The sequence below is a fragment of the Chlamydotis macqueenii genome, chromosome 13, assembly GCF_036417535.1.
Source record: "Chlamydotis macqueenii isolate bChlMac1 chromosome 13, bChlMac1.mat, whole genome shotgun sequence".
Taxonomy (NCBI): domain Eukaryota; kingdom Metazoa; phylum Chordata; class Aves; order Otidiformes; family Otididae; genus Chlamydotis; species Chlamydotis macqueenii.
The window spans coordinates 15,744,594-15,767,732 of record NC_141568.1 but is presented as its reverse complement, the minus strand read 5'-3'; the positions used below and the strand labels follow the sequence as shown (position 1 = coordinate 15,767,732).

The 23,139-nt window shown below is 61.9% G+C and overlaps 2 protein-coding genes across 5 annotated transcripts; one reads left to right on the top strand and one right to left on the bottom strand.

The window, feature by feature from the left end:
- Positions 1 to 554: 554 nt before the first annotated feature.
- Positions 555 to 4,094, top strand: LDHD (lactate dehydrogenase D). 4 transcript variants are annotated; one of them, XM_086758034.1, is made up of 11 exons: positions 555 to 664; positions 743 to 817; positions 1,355 to 1,496; positions 1,608 to 1,745; positions 2,141 to 2,300; positions 2,370 to 2,569; positions 2,647 to 2,775; positions 3,203 to 3,330; positions 3,416 to 3,506; positions 3,589 to 3,700; positions 3,781 to 4,094. In XM_086758034.1, the coding sequence occupies exons 1-11, from the start codon at positions 602 to 604 to the stop codon at positions 3,944 to 3,946; spliced, it is 1,404 nt and encodes a 467-aa protein (XP_086614160.1). In that variant the 5' UTR covers positions 555 to 601; the 3' UTR covers positions 3,947 to 4,094. The 4 variants fall into 4 exon arrangements, with proteins under 4 accessions (XP_086614160.1, XP_086614159.1, XP_086614161.1 ...); XM_086758033.1 differs by having other exon boundaries at positions 743 to 855; positions 1,608 to 1,749; XM_086758035.1 differs by having other exon boundaries at positions 743 to 855; positions 1,608 to 1,749; positions 3,416 to 3,518; positions 3,663 to 3,700.
- A 263-nt stretch (positions 4,095 to 4,357) lies between these two features.
- ZNRF1 (zinc and ring finger 1) lies at positions 4,358 to 22,969 on the bottom strand. Its single transcript, XM_086758358.1, has 5 exons — positions 22,400 to 22,969; positions 6,768 to 6,863; positions 5,986 to 6,091; positions 5,791 to 5,881; positions 4,358 to 5,646 (listed from the first exon to the last, which is right to left on the bottom strand). Exons 1-4 carry the CDS (start codon positions 22,830 to 22,832, stop codon positions 5,824 to 5,826), a joined length of 693 nt encoding a protein of 230 aa, XP_086614484.1. The 5' UTR covers positions 22,833 to 22,969; the 3' UTR covers positions 4,358 to 5,646; positions 5,791 to 5,823.
- Between the last annotated feature and the right edge of the window lie 170 nt (positions 22,970 to 23,139).

Here is a 23,139-nt window from a genome sequence, read left to right as displayed (position 1 = left end):
CCGGGGACAGATGGACAGGGGGACACAGGGACACCTCTGTGGGCATGGGGACAGACAGACAGGAGACCTGTAGCCACGGGGTACGTGGGCGGCACGGCTGGAGGCATGGGGACAGCTGGCCGGGCATGGGGACAGCTGGCCGGGAGGCCTGAGGCGTGGGGACACACAGCCCTGGCCAGGTGCAGGGACCCCTGCGCAGGCTGGGGACACCTGGCTGGACACCAGGCATGGGGACAGGAGCCCAGGTGTGGGGGCACGTGGGCTCCCACGGGGACACCTGGACGGGAACAGGGACATATGGCTGGGAGTGGTACAGCTGGGTCGATGTGGGGACAAGTGGGTGGCCCTGTGGGGACAAGGCCAGGCCTGGTGGCAGCTGGTCAGCCGTGGGGACACCTGGGCGGGCACGGGGACCCCCGCCGTGGGTGCTGGAGGCAGAGGCCCCCCCTCCCCGGGCGGGACGGGAGCCGTGTCCCAGCCCCACGGCCCCGCCGGCCGGAGCCACCTTAAGGCGCGGTGCGGGTGCGGGTGGGAGGGGACGGAAGGGCCGGCGGGGGCGGGGGAGGGCAGGGTCCCGGTGCGGGCCGGCCGTGTCCCCGCCATGGCCCTGCGGCGGGTGCTGGGGCTGGGGGCGGCCCTGGGGCGACGGAGCTGCTGCTCCAAGGTGGGGGCGCGGGGGGCCGGGGGGCGGGCGGGGGTCCCTGCGGCCCCACCGTGACGGGACTCCCGCTCCCCGCCCCAGCGCCCGCTGCCCCCCGACTTCGTGGAGGCCCTGAGGGCCGTGGTCGGGGGTCCCAACGTCTCCACGGCCACGGCGGTGCGCGAGCAGCACGGGCACGACGAGTCCATGCACACGTGGGTGTCCGGGGCCGGGACCGCGGGGCGAGGGGGCTGGGAGGGGAAGGGGCTGGGGAGGAGCAATGGGAGAGGAAGGGGCATGAGGAGGGGCAGGGTCTGGGGAGAGGAAGGGTCCTGGGGAGGGGAAGGGTCTGCTTTCGGGAAGAGTCCTGGGGAAGGGAAGGGTACTGGGGGATGGTCATGGTCCAGGAGAGGGGCAGGGTCTGCGGAGGGGAGGGGTCGTGGGGAGGGGCAGGGTCTGGGGAGGGGAGGGGTCGTGGGGAGGGGCAGGGTCTGCGGAGGGGAGGGGTCGTGGGGAGGGGCAGGGTCTGGGGAGGGGAAGGGTCTTTGCTGGGAAAGTGCCAAGAGAAGGGGAATGGCCACGGGGAGGGGCAGGGTCTGGGCAGGGAAAGGGTCTGCGGAGGGGAAGGGTCGTGGGACAGGGGACGAGGCTAGGGAGGGGCAGGGTGCGGGGAGGGGGAGGGCGGTGGGGCAGCGGTGTGTCCCTGTCCCCCAGCTGCGCCCCCCCGGATGCCGTGGTGTGGCCCCGGGCGCTGGGGCAGGTGCAGGAGCTGGCAGCGCTCTGCCACCGCTCCCGCGTGCCCATGGTGCCCTTCGGCACTGGCACCGGCCTCGAGGGTGGCGTCAACGCCGTGCAGGTATGGGCCCCTCCAGCGCCCTTGGCCCCCCCCAGCGCCCTGACACCCCTGGTCCCCGGCCTGGGGCTCTCTGCCCGGCCGTGCCCAGCCGCACCGGTGCCCCTGTGCCAGGGCGGCGTCTGCTTCGACCTGAGCCGCATGGACGCCATCACAGAGCTGAGCCTCGAGGACTTCTCGGTGGCGGTGGAGCCTGGCGTCACCCGCAAGGCCCTCAACAGCCACCTGCGCGGCACCGGGCTCTGGTTCCCCGTCGGTACCGGGGGCACTGGGGGTGCTGGGGATGCCTGTGGGGTCAGGGGTGCCAGCGGCACTGGGGTGCTGGCAGGACCCGTGAGGCTGGGGGTGCTGTGATCCCAGGGTTGCCAGGGAGCCCATGGGATGCTGTGCCCCCTAGGGATGCTGGAGAGCCCGTGGGGCTGGGGTGCTGGGGTCGCCCATGGGGTGCTGTGGTCCCAGGGGTGCCCATGGGGGAGTGGGTGCCATGGTCCCTGGGGTGCTGGGTCCCCGTGGTCCCAGGGCTGGTGCTTGGCTGGGGCTCCAAGGGGTGCCGGCTAGGCTTGGCATGGGGTTCCATGGGGACATGCTGTGGGGATATCCCCATGCCAGCCACCTACCCTGTCCCCGTTCCCATCCCGCGCCTGCAGACCCTGGGGCGGATGCCTCGCTGTGCGGCATGGCGGCCACGGGCGCCTCGGGCACCAACGCGGTGCGCTACGGCACCATGCGGCCCAACGTGCTCAACCTGCGCGTGGTGCTGCCGGACGGGCGCCTGCTCCACACCGCCGGCCCCGGGCGCCAGCCCAGGTGGGTGCCGGGGGCCGGGCCGGGTTGGATGGTGGCCACGTTGGGCACCTGCTCACCGGCCCCATGCAGGAAGCGGGCGGCCGGCTACGACCTGACCTCGCTCTTCGTGGGCTCCGAGGGCACCCTGGGCTTCCTGACGCAGGCCACCCTGCGCCTGCACCCCCTGCCCGAGGCCACCGCCACCACCATCGCCACCTTCCCCAGCGTGCGGGCGGCCGTGGCCTGCACCGTCCAGGTGCTGCAGGCCGCCGTGCCCGTGGCCCGCATCGGTGGGTGCCAGGGTCCGGTGGTGGGGCTGGAGATTGGGGGCCAGTGTCAGGGCTCAGCGCCGCATCCTCCTGCCCAGAGTTTTTGGATGAGGTGATGGCAAGCGCCTGCAGCCGCTACAGTGGGCTGGAGATGCTGGAGGCGGCCACGCTCCTCCTGGAGCTCCATGGCTCCCGGCACAGCCTGGCCGAGCAGCAGCAGCAGACAGGTAGGGACGGCACCGGCACGGGTGTGGGGTGACCGGGATTGGGGACAGGGTATCTGGGGCTGGGGGCCATGGTGGGCACCTAGGGATGAGCGATGGTTGCCCGGGGACGGGGGACCGTGGGTGTCCTGGGATGAGGGACAGGTGCCCAGGAATGGGCTCTGGGGACCTGGAGGGTCACCAGGGTGAGGGATGGGTGCATGGGCTGGGGGCGGGGGGGGTCTGCTGAGGGCCCAGGGGAAGGGACCAGTGCCAAAGGGACAGGTTGTCCAGAGGGATGCCCAGGGACAAGGGACGGGGGGACCAGGTGTGTCAGGGGTGCCCAGGGATGCCCAGGATGGGGACTGGGGGTCCCGGGGCGAGGGCTGGGTGCCCGGGGCTGCCGCAGGTCCCGTTGCGGCCCCATCCCAGGGCTCCTGGCTGCCGGCAGAGGAGATTGTGCGGCTGAACGGTGGCTCCAGCCTGGCCTGGGCGGAGGAGCCGGAGGAGCGCGGGCGGCTCTGGGCCATGCGCCACAACGCCTGGTACGCTGCCCTGGCCCTGCGGCCCGGCTGCCAGGTGAGGGTTGGGCACGGGGACGGGGACAATGGCGGCTGTGCTGCACAGAGCTGTGGGTGACATGGCTGTGCCCTGCCCGGCCCAGGGCTACTCCACGGACGTCTGCGTGCCCATCTCCCGCCTGCCCGACGTGGTGGTGGAGACCAAGAAGGACCTGCAGGACACCGGCCTCACTGGTCAGCGGAGCTGTGGTTCCCCTGGGGCACAGGGGGACAGTTGGGGACCACAGTCCTCACTGCCTCATTCTCCGCCTCGCAGGCCCCATGGTGGGACACGTGGGTGATGGCAACTTCCACTGCCTCCTCATCTTCAATGCCCAAGACCCAGACGAGTCCCAGCGCATCCACGGCTTCACCCAGCGCCTGGGCAGGTGGGGACGGGGACATCCCAGGGGAACGGGGATGGGCAGGTGGATGTCCCCATCCCATTTCCTGATGCCCCTTCCCGCAGGCGGGCGCTGGCAGCAGGGGGCACCTGCACCGGGGAGCACGGCGTGGGGCTGGGCAAGCGGGCGCTGCTGCTGGAGGAGCTGGGCCAGGAGGGGCTGGACACCCTGCGCCGCATCAAGGCTGCGCTGGATCCCCACAACCTCATGAACCCCGGCAAGGTGCTGTGAGGGGGGCACTGGCACCCAGCCGTGGGGGGATGGCAGCCCCTCAGTCAGGGCCCCGCACCGCCACCCTCCCTGTTCCCCCACTGCCTCCCATCCCCACCCCTGTGGGTCGGGGATCCCCAACTCCACAATAAATACCTTTGCACTTCCAGCCTCCGTGTGCCAGGATGTCTTTTGGGGGCGTGATGGGGACCTCAGCCTGTCCCAAGGAGGGGGGGTCCTTGTCTCAGGCAGTGCGCATGCACTCACCCATGGTCTGTGGGGACCAGGCAGCGGGTGCAGGGTGGGAGCCCTCTGGGACATGGCTGTGGCCATCCCCACGCCAAGGGGCACATGGGGAAGGGGCATCGGCGCGGGTGGGGGGGCTCCGGCACCCCGCAGGCATCGCCTGCTTCACCAAGAAAGGCAGTGAAATAAAATAACAGTGAATATTTTATTGAACATTGTTTTAATACCATATCAAAACACCTTGACTAATGAAGGAAGCTCCCCCCAAGCTCTGAACTCTTAAGTTTTTTTCCCCGTTTTTTTTTTTTTTTTAATATATAAATACAGAAAGGTTTCCCGCAGGGGCACGGCCACCGGCAGGGGAGGTCTCACCAACGAAAACGCACCCGCCGCGCCGGGAGGGGACGGGGATGGGCTGGGGGGGATCACTGCCATGAAACGACTCCGTCTTGGCACCTCCAGCGAAGCCACCTCCATGGCCAGGGTGGCCGGGGGCGTCCAGGGGGGCCATCGGGGGCCTTCCCCCAGACCCAGCTCGAAAGGGTTCGACTCAAAGGGGATGGAAAGAAAGAGGAGGGGGTGGTTTTGGCAAGAGGAGCCCGGCAGGGGGGCGGCAGGGATGCTGCGGCTCTCCAGTCTCTGAGTGGTTATAGCTGAGTTAAAGAGTGACCAGTCTGTAAACATCACCGGGGCAGAGAAGCTCAAAATCGAAGAACACGCCAGTCAACACGAAGCTTCAGTTGTGGTTTGTTTTTTTTTCTTTTTTTGTTGGTTTTCTCTTTTTTTTTTTCTTTTTTTTTTTTTTCCTTTTTTTTCTCGTTGTAAACACTTGAAAGACGGACCCCCGCAGCTTGGCAGGGGGGAGCAGTGGCCCCGCTCCCGGCGTGGGTCAGAGTCCCCGTCTCACGCTGCCGGGGCCGGGGTGGAGATCTCCAAAAGGGAGACGGAGAGAGGAGAAAATTCCCGTTTAGTCAGTGCAAAAAAACCGAGCAGAGCCCCCGGGCGAGTCCGAGTGGGAGGTGGGGGGGTTGCCGGTGAGAAATGCCGCGTGCTCCGTTTGGCCGGCTGTCCCCCGGCAGCTTTCCCCTTCGTTTCGGGGAGAAAAGCCAAACATCATGGCGGGGTTTCGGCCGAGGGCATCCCCGGGGCGTCTCTGGTGGGCAGAGCTCTCCTGGTGACCAGTGGCTGTGGAGGGAAGAGCGGGTCGCTCTGCTTTTCTCACACTGTCTTCTCCTGGATGTTTCTCTTTTTTTTTTTTAAATCTTTTAAATTAAAAAAGAAAACAAAAAAACCCAAAAAACAACAAAACAAATAAAAATAATAAAATAAAATTAAAAAAAATTAGCCGTTGTCCCAAGTGGATTCAAGTTTCTGGGTTTTATTTTTGTCTTCTTGAGGAATTTGAAGTCAGCCCAAAACTCCAGGCGGGGCGGAGGGGACGGGGAGAGGAGGTACAGCAGGTATAGCAAGGTGCCCTGCAAAGGCAGAGAGAGATGACGGCAGGTGAGGAGCGGGAGCCACGGCCACCCCGTCCCAGCCCGTCCTCCCCTCCCAGCCCCGAATTTAAACCCAGCAGGGGGAAATCCCGTCTGAACAGCCAGCCGCTGTTCACCGCTCACCTTAGAGAGAAGTCAGCAAGCACGCCCGGCAGGTCAATCGGAAGGATGCTCCGGGCAAGATCTGTTCACTTCAAACCATGAGTCTATACAGCTGGAGAGAGGAGAGCACGTCACCACCGTGCCACCCAGCCCCGGGATGTCCCCGTCCGTCCCCCTGCCACCCGCCTGGCCATGTCCCCACGCAGGCGGCGGTACCTTTTGTGATAAATGCAGAGGCAGGGCAGCCTGGCTATCGTATCCCCCTGCAGCAGCTCCTCCAGGCAGATCACGCACTCGCCGGCATCCTTGGTCAGTACGTCATCTGGGAGTGGAGGGGAAGACAACGGTGAGACTGTGACGTCCCCCTTCCCGTGATGGCACCGCCATGGAGGCAGCTGGAATGGGGCATCCAAGTGGCAGCAGTGACAGGGAATGCTGGCAGGAGGAGCAGGTGGAGGCACCGGGGTTGGGGGGGGAAGATGGGGCTGGGGTGGCTGCAGTGGACACACCCCCCTACCCCTGGTTTCCAAAAAAGCACCACGGAGGAGGGTCACTCTCCCACGAGTGATCATGAGAGAGGATGGGAGATGCAGGGGCTTGCAGACCTTGCGCTCAGCCCAGTAAGCTTCACTGCCAGCAAGGAGGGGAGGAAGGCAACAACCCTCCGGAAGTGCAGCCCAGGAGGACACAGGTCCCCTGTGCCCTGGCCACGCAGGATGCCCGGCCGGGATGGCTCGGCACGCCCTAGCAAGCAACAGGGAGGGGGCTGCATTACAAAGGGTCCCAAGGCAAAAGCAGCAGGGCCGAGCCACGCCGGGGGAGCGCAGCGGAGCAGGGGCCGTGAGCTGCGCTGCTTCGCTGGAGCACAGCCCTCTTGGCAAGCCCAGCCGAGCCGCCTGCCCATGCAGCCTGCGGCCAGCGTCTCTCCAGCCTGCCCGGAGCCATCCCAAGCCGGCAGGACGCCGCGTTCCCCGCACAGCCTGGCCGCCGACCCTTACCGTTGTAGGAGAGGCGAGGTTTGCTCAGACACATGATAAAGTGCATTTCCATCTCGTCAGAAGCCACGGATTTGGAGCAAATGGGGCACTTGAAACCTGGAGGGAGAGCAGAGAGAGAAGCCCTTGCTGAGGGGAGGAGGAGAAGAGTCCATCCCGCATCCTGGGGAGTCCCGGAGGCCACGGCAGAGCAAGGCAGTGGGCAGCCCCTCACCTGCCGCCTGCATGGTGCCACGCACCCCACGCAGCGCCCGCCGGGCGCCCGCTCATCCTGTGCCGGCCGCCAGCAACGCCGGCGCAGGGGACAGCCACCCGGTGGGGGACAACCGCCCGAGCCGGCCCGTCGGTCGGTCGTCCCCGTGCCCGTGGCGCAGAGGGCACGGAGAGCGTGCCAAGGCAGTGCACACGTGGCCACCAGCTGCTGCTGGGCCTTAAAGGGCGAGGAGCAGCCCGGGGCGCGCAGCACCCCACGGCTGGCAAGCGCAGGGGCACGTCCCTGTTCCAGGATGGTGCTGTCCCCGCTGCCGTAGCTCAGCCCCGCACAGCTGAGCCAGAAACGCTACAAGGAAGGAGGTTTTTCTGGAGGGCCACAGCAGAGAGCGGGCAGGCTGGAGCAGTGAACCCAAACCACTGCTTTTTCCAGCTTTTTGCAGGAGTGAGGTGGGTGCTCGCCCCTCCAATGCCAGCCAGCAGCCCCAGGAGCAGGGGGACACCGCAGGCTTACATCCCAGCCTGGCCTCGGCTCTGCCTTGTCACCCGCACCTGCCCGGTGACCTGGACTCTTGGGTGAAGCTGATGTCCAGATCTGATGTCCAGATCTGCTCCGTGCCCTTGCTCAGGCGTGAGGACGGGGCCCGGCTGGTGCCAGGGTACCACACCAGTGCCACCACCTGCTCCAGCCGTGCAGACCACCACCGCATCATCCCCAGCGCCACCGAGCGAGGCTGCCCCAAACCCAGGCTTCCAGACTCCAAACTCCTTGGGATCAAATCCCCAACCAGCTCGGGACTCCCTGCCCTCCCACCGCAGCCGGTGTGAGGCCGCGCAGTTCGTCACTGCCCAGCGCAGCGGGGCTCAAGCCAACGCAGCCGAAGAGGCGCGTGCCACCACCGTGGCTTTGCACCAGAACACCGAACAGTTCCCCGCCTGCAGAGAGGGAGAGGGTAATTTAAGGACCTGTCTTCTAAAAGCAGATCAGGTTTGACTGCAGTGCCGCTTAAGAGCTTTCTTCATATATATGCAAAGGCTGCTTGGGAAAGAAGAGAAAAGGAACACACATACACAAATGATCTGAGGATGAATCAGGTTCTCTGCCACCGCATCCATGTGGCTTTTTTTTGCTTCTTGGAAGGGAGAAAGTGCGGGCGGCTTTAACGGGAGGCAGCTCAGACCCTCGCCGTGCAAACAGCCAGGATAACGGCTCAACACCCGCGCGCCCTCCCATCAGCGGCGGTGATCGATACAGATTAATTCCCTGCTCCTGGGACGAGAGCCACGAGGACACGGACACCAACTCCTGCTCCTCCGCAGGGCGGTTATTTCCCAGGAGGGCATGGCAAGGATGAGCATCATGGGTGGCGGGGCACTGGGTCTGAAAGGACCTGCTAAAATAAGGGTGCCAGGCTGGCCCACAGCGTGCCACCGCAGGGACACATCCCTGTCCCAGCCGGGCCGAGCTGCAGGGTCCCCGCTGCGAGCCCAGCCCCGTTCACACCAAGCCAAAAGGGCAGTGCCGGCAGCCGGAGCCCGGCAGGCAACAGCACCCATCTGCATTCTCCTCTCCAGCCTAATTTTACTCCTGACCGATTTATACCTTGTGGCAGCAGTGCCCGTTAGCTGAAATAGTTGGGTTTTTTTTCTCCTCCCAAGTGTTTACTCGCCTGGTGTATTTATAGAGCGGGCTCGGATAGCCTCCCAGCCTGCCTCCTGCAAGACCCAACTAGCCTCCCCTTGCAAGGCGCCGTCCCTGTCCCCCGGCTCCCCTGTCCCCGGCTGAACCGATCCTGCTCCAACGCGGACGGTCTGCCAGCACCGCGGGCACGGGTCCCTGCCAGGGAAGCTCTGCAGACTGGTTTCCAGCACGGGGAGGGGCTGCGAAGGGCTCCCATTGGAAAAGGCGCTTCGGCTGCGAACTCGGCGTCAGGGCAGGTTATGTACCGTCCCTCGCGCCCCGCACGGGAAGACCTCGTTTTCTCCGGCCCCTCCTTTTTCTGTGCCAACGTGTTATTTTAAACAGCTGCCCCAGATCCGTCAGCTCCGGCAGCACCCGAAGGGATCCTATGGGATGCGCAACCAGGCCAAAGGGAGAGGGCCGCGGACGAGACCGTCCAGCCCGCGGCTGCCAGGGCACGACCGCCGGCTGCCAGCAAAGCGGCAGGAGCCAGGGAAAGAGCAGGGCCCTCCGCAGGCTCCAGCGAGCGGCTGTTGCCGTATCTCCAGGCCTCTCTGCTGGCTGGGGTAGCGTTAGCACGTTTATAAATAGCCGGCACACGAACACCCGGCACGCTCCTCGGTGCTCCCTGGGCAGCTGGTTGGGGGTCACGGACACCCCAGGGCCCGGTGGCAAGGGCGTGGGGACACGGTGCAGATGGAGGGGCCCGGGCTCAAACCCCGGCACGCGCACGGCGTGCTCCAGCCGCAGACGCTGGCTGCCGCACAGGGCCGGGGGCCGAGCCAAGCGCAGAAGCAAACGTGCTTTCCTGGCTCTGCATTTTGCAAGATGGAGGGGGAAAAAAGAAATAAATAAAATGATGAAAACACAATTGCACAAATTCCTGGGTCTGAGCAGGAGCGAAGAGCCAGCGTGGAAAGGCCCCCGGGGCGGGGGCCACCCTGCACCCCAGCTGTCGGCACAAATATTTGGCATTGCAAGAGCAACTGCTGGCATCCCCCACCACAGAGCCCCCCACCAGCGGGAAAGGGGAGGCAGAGAAGGGAGACGGGCTCCTTCGCCCCTTTTCGGGGTGACCTTTGGGGGAAGGTGGCGGATGGAAGAACTGCCGAGGCCAGCGGACAGCCAGTACCCAACAGGCGTCGAGCCCAGCGCCACGGAACATCACTCCACCGGTCAGGCGGGCGCTGGGGCCCGGAGCCCATCCCGCAGATGAAAGGGCCGCTCCCCACGCAGCCGGCCCCCTCCGGGCCGTGGTATTTTCCACGTTCCCCCGAAATCCCCATTAATTTATCCTGCCTAAGCTGCCAGCCCGAGCGACGCAGGAGATTACATTTTGACAGCTGCTCATGGAAAATTCAGCTCCCTCCCTCTCGAGCCCTTTCCGCCCTCCTCCCACATGCCTAAAAAAATATGAGAGAGGAAGGGCCCAGCTATTCCTCCTTGCCTGGGCCTCCCACACCCATGGGGAGGCTCGGAGGATGCTCCAGGGAAAGGCCATGGACCCCTCCTCCCTCCCAAGGCGCCCGGGGCACGTTACACCTGAGGCTGGCACCGTCTCTACGTGCCGGCAGGCACCAGGTCTTGCCGGGAGCAAGCAAGGAAGAGGAGGGTGCTGCGGGAAGCGGGCCGGTCCAGAAAGACAGGTTCAGATCCAGACCTGGCCTCTCGTATCCTGCAGGCGACTTCTGAGAAAGCCAAGGGCTTTCCAGGGCTGCGAGACGCCCATTGCCAGGTCACCTCATCTCTCTGATGGCTCGGTCTAGAAACCGGGAGCAAGCAGAGCTGGTGCTCTCCGGGGACTACTGCCCTCTGAGTATTTTTAGGAAGGTTACATGGTTAATTTTAGAGACCCAGGCAAAGCAGAGCTGGGAACCTCTGAAAACCTCCACCAGGTCCTGTGCAAGCTGAAAAAACCCCGTGGTTAACCCTCACGGTGCCGAAAGCACCAACACACAGGCTGCTGGTGCTTTGGTGGTGTCAGGAGGGTCAAGATGTGTTTCCAACCCACCCGTAAACATCTCAAACGCAGCTGCTTCTGGAGCTGGGATAGGAAATCTCCATCACTTGTGTCTGCAAGTGATGTCCACAACGACCTGCACAGCTTGGGGAAGCCACTGAGCACAACAGCGGGGTCAACCACACCACGGCCTTCAAGTGGAAGTGGCTGCCTCCCTTGGGGATGAGTGAGATGGTGTCCACAGAAGCTACAACCCCATCCCTGACTGCAGGGAAAGGCACCCACCATGTCCACGTTCACTCATCAAACCCTGCCAGCTCAGTGTGCCTGCAGATGGACCACTTACAGGCCACGGTGCCACCAGGAGATGCAGTATTGCCCCAGTGGCAGGAGACCCTGGCTTGCACCAGAAGACCTGCGTGTGGGAGCGGCTACACAAACTCCCCAAAATCCGCCGGCCCCAGGAGGGGTCCCTCCTCTGGTGCCCCGCCACCCCACGGGACACCTTGAGTGCCAGGGAGCTCAGGGGTGAGCCCCAGGCTGCCTGGTGTCCACAGGAGATCTGGGAACCTCAGCTCCACAGCCCATCTCCATGTCTCCAGGGAGCATCCCAGGCCCCGGCCAAGGGAGCTGGCTTACCCCAGGTGAGGATGCATCCGAGCGGGAGATGAATGCATGGAATATTTGGGCCAAGCACACAACTGAAGCAGAGTCCTGGTGCCTCCTCCTTGCTGAACAAGCCCTGAGCATCCCACCTCCTCCCACGGCTTCCCTGACACTGCCAGCTGAACCGGCACCAGGTGGAAGCTGGAAGAGATGGATCATCTTTAAAAATCCCACGCTAGCGATTGAAGAGGAGGGAAAGACTGAAAGACCACATCTACGGGCCCAGGCAGCCAACGTGAAGCAGAAGCACGTGGGGTTGGGTGAGGCAACGGCAGCCCAAGTCCTCCCCTTCCCTGACCCCTCGTGGGCTCCAGCGCAGCCCCAGGAAGGAAGGGACCACGGAGGAGTTGTCCTCCTCGCCAGCCAAGCAAAGGAAACCTGCCGAGCCAAGATAACCAGACCCAGCATCTCCTGGAAAATAAATTGCTTACTGGCTTAACAGAGTCTCATCTTTTTAAAGCAATAGCCACAGGGCAGCGCATCGAAGACGGCACCTGGGGTGCACGGCGCACATCTCCAGCACTTGGGTACCACAGGGACCCGGCAGCTGAGGACCTCCACGGGTGTCCTCTTCCGAGAGCACCACCCACCATGAAAGTGATGCTCTACCGGCCTCTGAGCAATGCAGTCGGCAACGCCGCCTCGCACCGGGGCCAGGAGGCAGCTCCAAAGACCCGTCCCACCAAGGACCACGCTCCCTCCAGCAGCAAAATGCACATTGAGCGCATGGAGTCCAGGACACCCAGCAGAATCAGGCCCAAACCCACTTCCCCCTACAGAAGGAAATGGCATCAGCTGCACGGGCAGACGCGGGAGCCGGAGCCCAGCACGGCCCTGTGGCCTGCTGCCCCGGCAGGACACAAGGCGCCGGAACGCCGCTCGGCTATTGTGCAGCACAGGGGCTGACACGAGCGGGGACACGTAGGCAGGAAGGAGTAAAGCACTTAAGTGGCCTCATTTGCTGGCTCCAAAGAAGGGCTGTAGGAGGGTCCTTCCTCCCAAGTCAAGGCTGCAGGGAGGTGGGGAGAGCGTAAAGGATGGGTCCAGGGTGGAAACAAGACATCCCACCTTCCTGGGGCTGGAAGGGAGGCAGGGCTGGGGAACTTCAGCAGGCCAGCCCCAGATGATCGGTCAGGCAGCAGGGACGTGGCCGGGATGGGACATCCCTGGATGGCAGTGCTTGGAGAGAAACCCAACTGTGCAGGCTGCTGCCTCGGCGGGGGGACGGTCCTGCTCCAGCCCCATCCCACCCCACCGCTTCCTTGCTGATTGAGCCAGTTCAGCTGGCTGAGCCGGGAGAAAACAAATGTTTGTAACGTGAAGCAGCACCCCAGAAAGAAGCTGCTTCTGTGCAAGGCCAGGTTTTGCAACGTCTAAGAAAAGCTGACCCTGGTTCGCAGTGGCTCCTGGCAAAGTCCCCGTGCTGTGAGTGTTTGCTGTCAGGTTGGCCGCACACCAGCCAAGGGTGGCAGGGACGTGCCATGGACCACGCAGCTCAGTTTTGGAGATGCCTCGTTCGGCTCCCACCTGACTCAAGCCACAAAGAGAAGACGCAGCAGCAAGGAAAAGGCTTTGGTGCTCCAGATGGGATGTGAGGCCAGAGCGATGCAGGACACAGAGCAGAGGGGCTGGGTGGCATCACATCACAGCAGCCCAGTGAAGGGGGCTGAGATTTTTTTTTTCAGCCAGTTGGTTTCTTACGAGGGTGTAGCGGGAAACAGGAAGGAGAGCAGGTTGCAGTAGTGGGGCTGAGTTGGGAAGGGGCAGCAGATGCATGAGCCCCACAGAGACATTTGCTCCCAAAAAGCCATCAAGCCTTAGCAGACAGACACAGCAAAGCCTTACAAGACACCTCCAAGCACAGCCTGTGAACACTGAGAAGTGGCAGGGCAAAGAGGCCTGGCTACACGGTCTCAGGACCTCCAGAGCCACCATCCGTGTACACACATCCTCAGGGAACACATGCGAGAACTCTGCACCCCAAGCACTCCCCTCGCCTTGCCCCTTTCATGGCTGCAACGGCAAGTTTTGAACAAAAGTACCCATGCTACAGGTAGAGAGCATCTCCCTCCCACAGCCCAGGCTATGCTGCAGGATCGGTTCCCCCACACCTGGATGAGAAAGGGAACCTCCCGGGGTCACCCTGCCTTCCAGCTAGTCCTGGTTTACTGCAGAAACACTCCCCCAGCTGCTGGGGACAGGCTTCGTAAGAACGAGCGTGTAGCCCAAAGCTAATTCTAGCATCCCGGAGAACAGCAAAGTTAAGCAGAGGGGTCCTGGGCGACAGCCCGGTGAAGGCGTTAACACCTTAGACTCCCACCACTGGGCTGCAGGGCCTGAATTTTCCGAGTTACAACCTCATGCAGGGCTCCTGCTAGTCACAAAACCGGCCCGGGGCCATCTCATGGCACAGAAGAGCTGCAGGGATGCCCCGGTACTGCCTCCCCGCCTCGCAAGGGGTGTTGGGGGTTTCAGATCCCTCCCAGAGAGGAGAGGGATCCTGCGGGCACACCAGGGAATTTCCAAAGGGTTTGCCTACGCACCTGCTTTTTTCCTCCCCAATCTTTCTTGTGCGAAGGGGGAAGCCCAACTGCGAGCAGCAATCACCCGCAAGATGCACGGAGCCAAGAGGGCTTCGAGGGGGTTCCAGGTACCAAAACGAAGGAGCGCAGGGGATCCTCCTGCAGCATAGTGGGACGCGGCAACTCGGAAATCGGAACAGAAAGGGAAAGAGTTGGATGCTTTGTTCGGCTGGGAGGGAGCAGCGAAGGAACGTCACGCGGGGACTGGCAGGGTGAGTCACTTGTGACTAACCCATCGTTGGGGAGGCACCCACGGAGTCCCCGCCGCCGGGCACCAGCCGCTGCCGAGCTGCCAGAGGAACTCCCGCTTTCGGAAAGGCTTAAGCACAAAAGCCTGACCTGAGCCACTCCCAAACACAACCGGGCCTGACCCCGTGGGGTGAAGTGGCAGCTCCCTGGCTAACTCCCTCCTGACCCCTGGGATTTTCCAAAGCAAAAAAACCTCCTGCCTTGATGCTGCTGAGGCTGTGTCACACCTCAGCTGAACTCGCTGGGACGACGAGGGGACACTCCAGAGACACACGATGACACGCCTCGGCTTCACGATGCTAGCAGAGGGAGCAGAGCCCAACACGGATCTCACCCACACGCTCCCTCCAGCCGGGAAGCAATCCCATCCAGCTCCTGGGATGCCTCCTCCCCGGGCATCCCATGGCAATACAGCACGAATGGAGTGGTGGAGGGTCTCTCATGGCACTTTGTGCCTGGGCCATGGGACATGCCATGCAGGTGGCAGAAGTTACTGGGGGTACGAGCCCCTGGGGTGCGTGGGAAGGACGGAGCACTGCTTTTCAGGGCGGAGGAAGGGCAGTTTTTACGTCGTGGGCAGCAAACAGAGCATGAAAGGCACACCGACACTGTTGGAAAAAAATCCTGGGGAGAAGCACACCTCAGAGCAAGACCTCGCCTCACCTGCCCCTTGCCTGGTAGGAAGAGATGCAGGGCAGAGAGCATCTCCCTGCTCCCCAGGAGGGTCTGTAAGTGCTGAGGGATGCCCAGTGAATCTCCCCAGGCTACCAGGACAGCAGGAAGAGAAAAATGGGGTGCAGATCTGCAGGATGATCACACACCTCTGCTGTGCGCGCTGCGGGCTGGGAGGGATGTTCGACAGCATCGAGCTGCCCAGCATGAGGGCCAGAGCCTGGAGATTTGGGAGATTTTGCCCATATTGACTGGATCTCCTGCAGACCGTAATTTAAGCCACCTGCCTAGAGCTGAATCCTTCCTCATCTTCCCCAGCTACAGATGTACAGGCCTTGGACGGATGGATTGAAAGGTGGATCTAATTCCCCTGCAGCACTTCGGATGAAATGCAGCTCCATCGCCTTGTATCCCAAACAAATTACCGCAATTACCCTGGCTTCAGGAGAAACTGTGCGTTGTCCCTCACTGGTGACAAAGATTTCAAAAAACAACCCCCAAAACGCCCACCACACCAAGCTCCAACACAATCGTCTGGGATGCGAAGAGCAGAGCCCCCAACACCACCCTCAGGCCGCTGAGCAGTGATCAAACGCGCAGCCATGGCGAAAGCCGAAGGGAGACCGAAGCCAGCTGCCTTCCACGGCAGCAACAGGCAAAGAGGGACGGAGGATGCAGAAACTCCTTAACGCCAGCAGCCCTGACCTGGGAGGAAATAAAATGCTGAGCAAGGATGAGGGACAGGGGGAGCATCGCTCAGTTCTCCTGCCGACTGCCGCTCTCCTTCTCTCGCGTTGCAGGCAGCTGGCCTCTAAAAATACCCGCTGTTGTCACGCCGTCCTGCCTGCTAGGGGCAGGAAACAGCTCTGAGGGGCTTTCAGTTCAATTCTTCATCTGTGCCGTTGCGCTTCCCTCACCAAAACCTGTCCCAGCTCCATTTCTGGCAGGTTGCAGTCTCTCAGGAACCGTGGACATAACCCGACACGGCCCCAACGAGCCAAGGGTGCTCGCTGGGAATATACAGCCCTGGGAAATTTCTGCTAGAGTGGCTAAAACTAGCAAAAGGGTAAATATTTCCACTGCATCTCTCTGCTCCTCTACAAAGTGCCACAAAGCCATCGCACAAGGTGCACGGTCTGGTTTCCGCACCACTGATGGGAGGCCCACAGCTGCACAAGTGTACACAAGTGCAGAGAGCCAGGAATTTCCCAAGCTAATTTGGCTCGTGCCCTCCTGAGCGACACGACACCGCAGCTGTCCCAGGGGCCGACCTGCTGCTGACATCGGCCGGCACAGCTCAGCTCCGCGGGGAAGGAGGGGAGAGGAGTCAGCTCTACCTCGGAGGTGCACCGCAGCCTCTCCAACAGCGAGGCACCATCCCCGCCAGCAAACCTCGTACCAAGCACATCCAGCTGCCCACAGACGTGCCATCGTGGCCTGGAGGACAACGCCAGCGCTGAGCGACGCATCTGCTCAAACTCAGCCGGCCACACGCGACAAACCCAGCAGCGCGCAGGGACCACAGCAGGGAGCACCGATGGGCTGAGCCCCACGGCAGCAGCACAGAGAGCAGCCGCGAAGACCTGCCCGCTGCCTCGCCAGCTCTCCCCATCGCTCTCCCCAAATCCTGGGCTCTGCAGAACCCGCAGTGGGCTGGAAAGCTAAACCAGACCAAGAGAAAAGCAGCCTCTGTCCCCCGTCACAGGCACTCCCCTCCCTTGCCCGCAAGCCAGCAGGGCAGGAAACCCGTCGGCAGCCGGGCTCTGCCCACGGGAAACGCTGTGCAGCGGCACGAGAAGAGGCCTCAGGCCAGCAGAGCTTCCTGCAGCTGCACGTCCCAACAGCCTCCCACCAGAAAGCGCCCAGCAAAAGCGTTTGGCCAAGCTGCGCCCGCAGGGACAGCAGGAGCATCCCTGGGGGGGACACACCTAAACCCCCGACGGGTTTGTCCACATTTGAAAGTTGCCTGCTGCAGGCAAGACCTCGAAGGCCCAACTTTAACCACTAGCTGAAATAAAAAACAGGTCTGCCTCTACAGAGAGGCTTGTTGTACCTCACTGCACAGCCACAGCAGAGCAGGCAGGAAAAACGACGCTGTTGCTTTACAGCATCACTTGGAGGCTTGTGTAAGCCAGTCGCGAGCCCTTACAATTTGAAAGGAACCCGGAGAAAGCCAGGTCACATTACTCAGACTCCAATATTTGACATATCTGGGGTTTCGGTGTACCAGCAGCAGAGGCAACCAGACATGCCTCACGGATGCCCACCGGCTGGCCGGGGTGCCCTGGGACCGCTCCCTGCGGAGGGAATTCATTCAAAGAGCTCTTTGCTGCCTGTCTGATTTGTCACATGGGAGATTACATCGGAGGAAAAAAAGCTTTGCTTCTTTTTTTTTTCCCCAAAGTGGGTTTTTCTCCCTCCCTGCGTTTCTCTTGAAATTAATTTTCAGCATTTAGCAGCATTTTCCCCATGACTCTCCGCGGCTCCCTTGGCCGAGCGCCAGCCCTGGTACCGCTCCTCCACCAAAGATGTCTGCATCTGATTGATCCTCCGGCCAGCGAACGGGAGAGAGAGAGAGAGAGCAGAGAGGAGCCCTAATAGCACATTAATAAAGAAGAGAAGCCTTTACGGTTATTCCAGTCACCGAAACAAACATCTCAGCAAAACAAACCAGCATGGGATAAACTTACGTCACGGGCCGGGAAGACAATCCTGGCTGGGAAGTGGGTCAGCCCCGGGAGCACCAGAGCATCGTTCTCAGCATCTCTGGTGCGTACGCGTGCAGAGCGGGGAGAGGGCACGCAGACCCCCTGCGCCGATTTATGCACAGCTGTAGAGAGGAGCGAGCCCAGCCAAGCCAGTTCACACACAGCAATTAGCACCTCACTCCTGGGCAAGGCGGCCACAAGATTTCAGAGGGCACCAGAGCGGCACGGCAGCGCAGCGACGGTCTGCGCTAGCTCCCGCTGCAGAGACCGAAGATAACAACCGCCGCCGCCAGCTTCTCACGCACAACACCAACGTTGACACGCTTAAACTTCATCCCCAGGCTGCGGGTCTGGTACGTGTTAAAGCTGCCTCTGGGTCTCCCATCTTCTGGTACTCGGTGCCTCATTCTTCCAAGGTAGCTGCGGCTTCTTCCCCCAGCCCTAGGCGTAGGCTGTCCTGCAGCCGGCTCAGAGAAGGCAGAAGTGGAAGAGCAACCCCTCCAGGCCCAGAGAGTCCAACAGCTGAATATCACCAGCCTGGGGAGCCATCAGGACCATTCCTGCGCTGCTTCCCAAACAATCCGCAGGCCTGGCAACGCTGCGGGTGCCTGGCCCGGCTCCCAGGCAGCCACCAGCACCAAGCCCACAAAAAGATGGTTTGAGCATGGTCCCCTTTGGAAATTCCCACTGGCAAAAACAGATTCACAATGGCAAGTTCCTGCAGACCTTGTGGCGCCCTTCCCCTGGCCTAGCCCCTGTCGAGCGGGGAGGGAAGCACCTATGATGTCTGCATGTTGAAAAGTTGGTGGCAGGAAAGTCAGGACTGAAAGCAAACTCCCTCCAGCAGCTCGCTGACTAGCCAGCTAGCATGAAGCCTTCTGGTTTTAGTGTAGAGATCGCAATGGCAGGACTGACTCAGGTGTGAGGATCGCCAAACACCAGTGAGAAAAGGCTCAGGACTCGAAGCTGTCGGAGCACAGCAAGGATCCACCACAGAGATGCCTCTTCCTGGCTCCGCAGAGACCAGTGCTGACCAACATAGGTGTCCACACACACTTTCCGCTCACCCTCCAACAAGCCATCCCTATCGCACATCCCTTACTCCAGAGCTGGATAGCTTGTTTCACTCTCTAACCCTGCCTGGAGGAGGACCCAGCCCAGCAACCTGGCTGCTGTCTACGCACTGGACACCCCCAGGCTGGCCCTTCCGCTCCGGGCAAGGCATTGCTGAGAACGCAGCAGCTCACTTGGCAAAGGAGACGTCCCAGCCCTGCTGCTGCCAGCATACCGGACGAACAACTTGTTTTGTCGGTGCACGGAAAGCCTGCGACATTCCTGAGGGCTCCGCGCAGAAGCATGAGCTAGGCATTTTCTTGGGCTAGCCAGCAGGCAGGGAGATATGGATTTATTAGAGCTTCAAACACTCAGAGGCTTTGGGTGATGAGGGGGATTTCCAGATAAACTTTAAGCTACTTACAGCCTCTGCAAACTCCCCGAGATCCTCTGATGAAGATGAATAACACGAGCGATACGAAGAGAATCGCACAAAGCTGGAGATGCGCAGCACTAAACCACACTTCTCCTTTTTCTCCCTTCTTCCCGCTAGCCTTGGCTTTGCTGAGAAGACCTACTGGTCATGAAGCTACAGGAACAGGGTCAAGCGCTACAAGCAAACTCCGAAGTTGCAAAAGATGTTTTTTCATCTTCCACCCGCGCAGGCCAGGAAGCGGATCTCAGAAACCCCGGGCAGACAGGGAAATCCCAGAGCAGTTTCAGGTGGAGCTGGAGCAGTTACGTCGCTCAAGTGGATGGCGGACACACCTGGGAAAATCCTTGTCGGGAAACGGGATTCACTTACCCTCAAAGAGAGGAACAAGCTGCACCACAAATGTCAGAGCTCCCGTTTGAAACGTGCATTTAGGCTTTGCTAATCCTAAGAGCAGCAGCTCTCCTCCCCTGGCCTCAAAGGACTAGAGGCCATCAGTACGTAACTGCTCCTGCTGTCCCTGTGCCCCGGCAGAGCCTGGAGTATTCGGTACCGGGCTCTCCTCGCTGACCGTCACGACCCACAGCACCCTACAGTTGATGCTGCAGCACAGCTGGCCCTGGGGACCACTTTGCAACCTCCCACCGCACAGGCTTCCCAGCACAGGCCCCTTCTCTCTCTCCCCAGGCACGCCTGGCTCTTCTGCAAGCATTTGACCGCACGGAGAGGGGAAGGAGTGACACCAGCCAGGGAGAAGAGCTCAGCCCGCCCCAGCTTGCTCCTGGGGGTCCCTGCTGCTGGGCCAAAGGAGCCATGAAGCAGCCGGAGAGGTGCACAAAATCAGCGTCGCAGACAAAGGGAGCGGCAAGGCGCCAAGCCTATCTGCGTGCCGCCGTTATCGCGGACCTCTGCCGCAGCGACAGTGCCTTATCACCGATACTAAGCCAGGACTCCTCGCTGTCCCAACCTGTCCCTGCAGAGCCCAGGCTGCACTCCGAGGCTCTCAGCTCTTCCCCTAAACCCAAGTACTCCTGAAAGAGCCAGCCCATGGGATACCACCTTCCCTACTTGGCAAGACTGGCACCATCCAGGTCTCCAGCCTGGGCAGAAGCAGGAGGAAAGGGGCAGGCAGGGCAAAGACCTGCCCTCCAGACCTGTTAAGCCACAGAGGTCAGGGGGCTCCTCTCCTTGAGGCAGTACAGCCACTCGGGCAGACGCCCGAGATCTCCAGGCACATGTCCTGCCGAGGGGCTTCGGTGCGCTGGCGGGTCCCCTCATCCCCAACCTCGAGTCATCCTTCAAAAGCAGCGGGGACGGTCACGCACAGCAATGTCAAAGCTCCTCTCCATTTACCGGAGCGCTGCTGCTTCAGCACTTTCCGGTGGCTAATGGAGTGGCTCAGCGCCGCGAGAGGAGCGGGTCGACGGGGAGGCAACGGGGAAGAAGGCAGTAGCTCCTGCCTGCCCTGCTGTAAGTTAACCAGCTGCGATGGGAGATCAGCAGGAATTTTAGCAGTCTTGAGGTGGCCTACTTCCCCTTCCCCTCGGTCTCCAAATCCTCCGTTAACCTCTTACACCGAGAGGAAGAAGGCAAAAGTTTAATGAGCTCTGACAAGTTTTCATAAATGGTTTTTAAGCATCCTCTGCTCCTTTCGCTGTTAATTAGCCATGAGGAAGAACCTCTGCCGGGAGAGGCTTCAGCACGGACTGAACGGCTCTCGCTGCAGCCCGCGCACAGCTCCAACGCTCTTGGAAGGCACCAAAAGCGGCACCAGAGAAACCCAGTTCTTGCAGCACTTGCAACAGCTTGCACTGCAATCTTCCAGGGGCAGCGGATTTAACTTAGCAGCGTTGCACTAACTCGTGTGAACGGCTGGAAAAAGCTTACTCCATTTTGCAGCTGATTTATTTTTATGAACAGGTTTTTCATCTCAGCATCACAGTTTAAGAGCTGTAGTTTAATGTCATTGACACTCTCTGACCAACCACCTCTTCGTACATATTAGCTATGGGGTGTCTCTGTAACAAAACCCTCTTCACTCCACCGCCAGCCTCAGCAGAAGGCCCAGTGGCACTCGTTCACACAGGCTCTTGCGGAATACCTGGAAGGACGCTGCGCCTTAGTTTCTTTCTATGTTCAAAAACCAGAGCAGCAGCACCGTCTGTGCAAGGTCACGGAGTAAGAAAGTTTGCAGAAGCGCTCGGCCTCAACTCCGGCGCCACACGCCAGCCAGCCCTCTCCATCTGCCAGGGAGGACCACAAGCACCACGCTTATCCGGATCCATAGGAACCAGGCCCGGGGCGTTCTGCCACCGAGGATGCAACGCAAGACGCAGCTTTGATCTGAGAAGAGCAGCCCCCCGGAGACTGGGTAAAGGGGAAAAAAATCCCAAGATGGATGTAGGAAAACAGGCCCCATGAGCCTCGTTTTGCACTTTGCTCTTGTCCACTGGTTTAGTTTCAAGCTTTCCTGAAAATGAGGCATTGTCCCAAGGCGAATTATGAAACTCCCAGACCACGTCACACAAGGAGAACGCTTACAGCATTTGCAAGGGGGCGGGGGGGAGAGAAATCCCAGACTATTCCAGGAAATGCAAGGAGACATCCCCGAAATGACTTCCCCTCCAGCCAGGAGGGGAAGGGAGGACCTCCCACCTCGCTGCCTGTACCCAGCCAGAACTAGGTCAGTGACACAGCCCCGCTCGCAGCCAGAGCTCCTCTCCAGACACCAGGATGCAAGAAGGGTCCAGCCAGGAGGGTGAGGATGGGGGCAACCGTGCCCAATCCCTCAGCCTGACAGGTTTCCTGCAGGAGAGCCCAGCCGGCTCCCCAGCCCTGTTAGAGAGGCAGGCAGTTCCTCCTCTGCTTCCTCCCCGGCACCACGACGGTGCCAGCTGGCTTGAATGAGAAAACCCACTTCGGCCTCTCCCTGGCCCTTTATCAGATGAAACAAAGGAGGAAAATTCCCACACCTCACTTTCAAAGGCTTCCTCTGCCCCTTTCCCAGTTTCGAAGGCACAGGAACCGCTATACCTGAGCAGCATCCCACCAAAACACCTTCAGAAGAGACACGAGGAGCTCAGCCTGGTCTTCAAAACGAAGGGCTCGAGCTACAGCACCCTCAGATCACTTTCCCCCCCAAGCTGAGGGCAAGGGGGGGTGCCACATCCACCGCTTCACATCCCTTCTAGAAAGCCTCCTCCCTCCACAGCCCTTTCCTCCCTTGACCTTGACACAGATGCCAGCCCTGGCGCTCACCCACGCTGGGGAAGGGCACGAGGGTCCTGCCTTCAGGTTTGGCACGATGGGGCTCGACCAGCCCCTCCCTTCCCGGGTGAATCGTGCCCACCGTCCCCCCCGGGTACCTAAGGGAGGGAGAGGAAATGGGGGGTGGGAAGGCTCCGGGGAGCCGGTCACTCACCGCTGTGCGAGCTGAACCAGCGCGGTGCGATGTGGAGGGGCAGCGCATCGGCCAGCGAGGCCCTGGCTCCCAGGTAGAGCATCCCGTCTCTATGGTGACCGCCTCCCGTCTCCTGGTAACCGTTGCCATGGGCGTACGTGGAGTCGGAACCCGGACCGCCGCTGCCCGGGGCCCGCTCGGCCGCCGCTGCCGCCGCGTAAAGCCCGAAGGGAACGGCGCCGGCCGCCGCCGGGTCCATGCCCATCCCGGCCACCGAGCTGACGGAGCGGCTGCGCAACCCCATGGCGCCGCCGCCGCCGCCTCCTCCCGCCCGGTAATGGCCGAAGGGGGGCGGCCCCCCCCCTCCTCCCGGCGGCGGCACGGCGCTGTCATCCGTCGACACCCCCGGGAAAGGGCCCCGCGAACGGGCCGCCGTGCTCTGTTTGCCCCCCATATGGGCGCCGCCGGGCCGGAGGGAGCCGAGCGACAGCCCCCCGCCGGGGAACGGGGCCGCGCCGCCCCCGGGAGGCGAGAGGGGGCGGAAGGAAGCGGGGAGGGGGGGGAGTGGGGGGGGGGCGCGGGGAGCTACGGGCGAAAACCCATCCCCGCCCCAGGCATCCTCCCCCCGCCGGGCCCGCAGGGGCGAGGGCGCCCCGAGTCCGCCGCCGCCGCCGCCGTTACTCCCGGCGGGGGCCGCCGAGGGCTCCGGGGCCGCGGAGCGGGGAGGGGAGGGGGGGAAGGGGACAGCAGGGGAGGGGGGG

Coding starts and splice junctions, on each gene's coding strand:
- LDHD (XM_086758035.1), top strand. CDS start 602: ATGGCCCTGCGGCGGGTGCTGGGGCTGGGGGCGGCCCTGGGGCGACGG. Junction 2,301..2,369: donor GGCCCCGGGCGCCAGCCCAG/GTGGGTGCCGGG, acceptor GGCCCCATGCAG/GAAGCGGGCGGCCGGCTACG. Junction 3,701..3,780: donor TTCACCCAGCGCCTGGGCAG/GTGGGGACGGGG, acceptor CCCTTCCCGCAG/GCGGGCGCTGGCAGCAGGGG.
- ZNRF1 (XM_086758358.1), bottom strand. CDS start 22,832: ATGGGGGGCAAACAGAGCACGGCGGCCCGTTCGCGGGGCCCTTTCCCG. Junction 6,092..6,767: donor ACCTCGCCTCTCCTACAACG/GTAAGGGTCGGC, acceptor CTCCACTCCCAG/ATGACGTACTGACCAAGGAT. Junction 5,882..5,985: donor CTCTGCATTTATCACAAAAG/GTACCGCCGCCT, acceptor TCCTCTCTCCAG/CTGTATAGACTCATGGTTTG.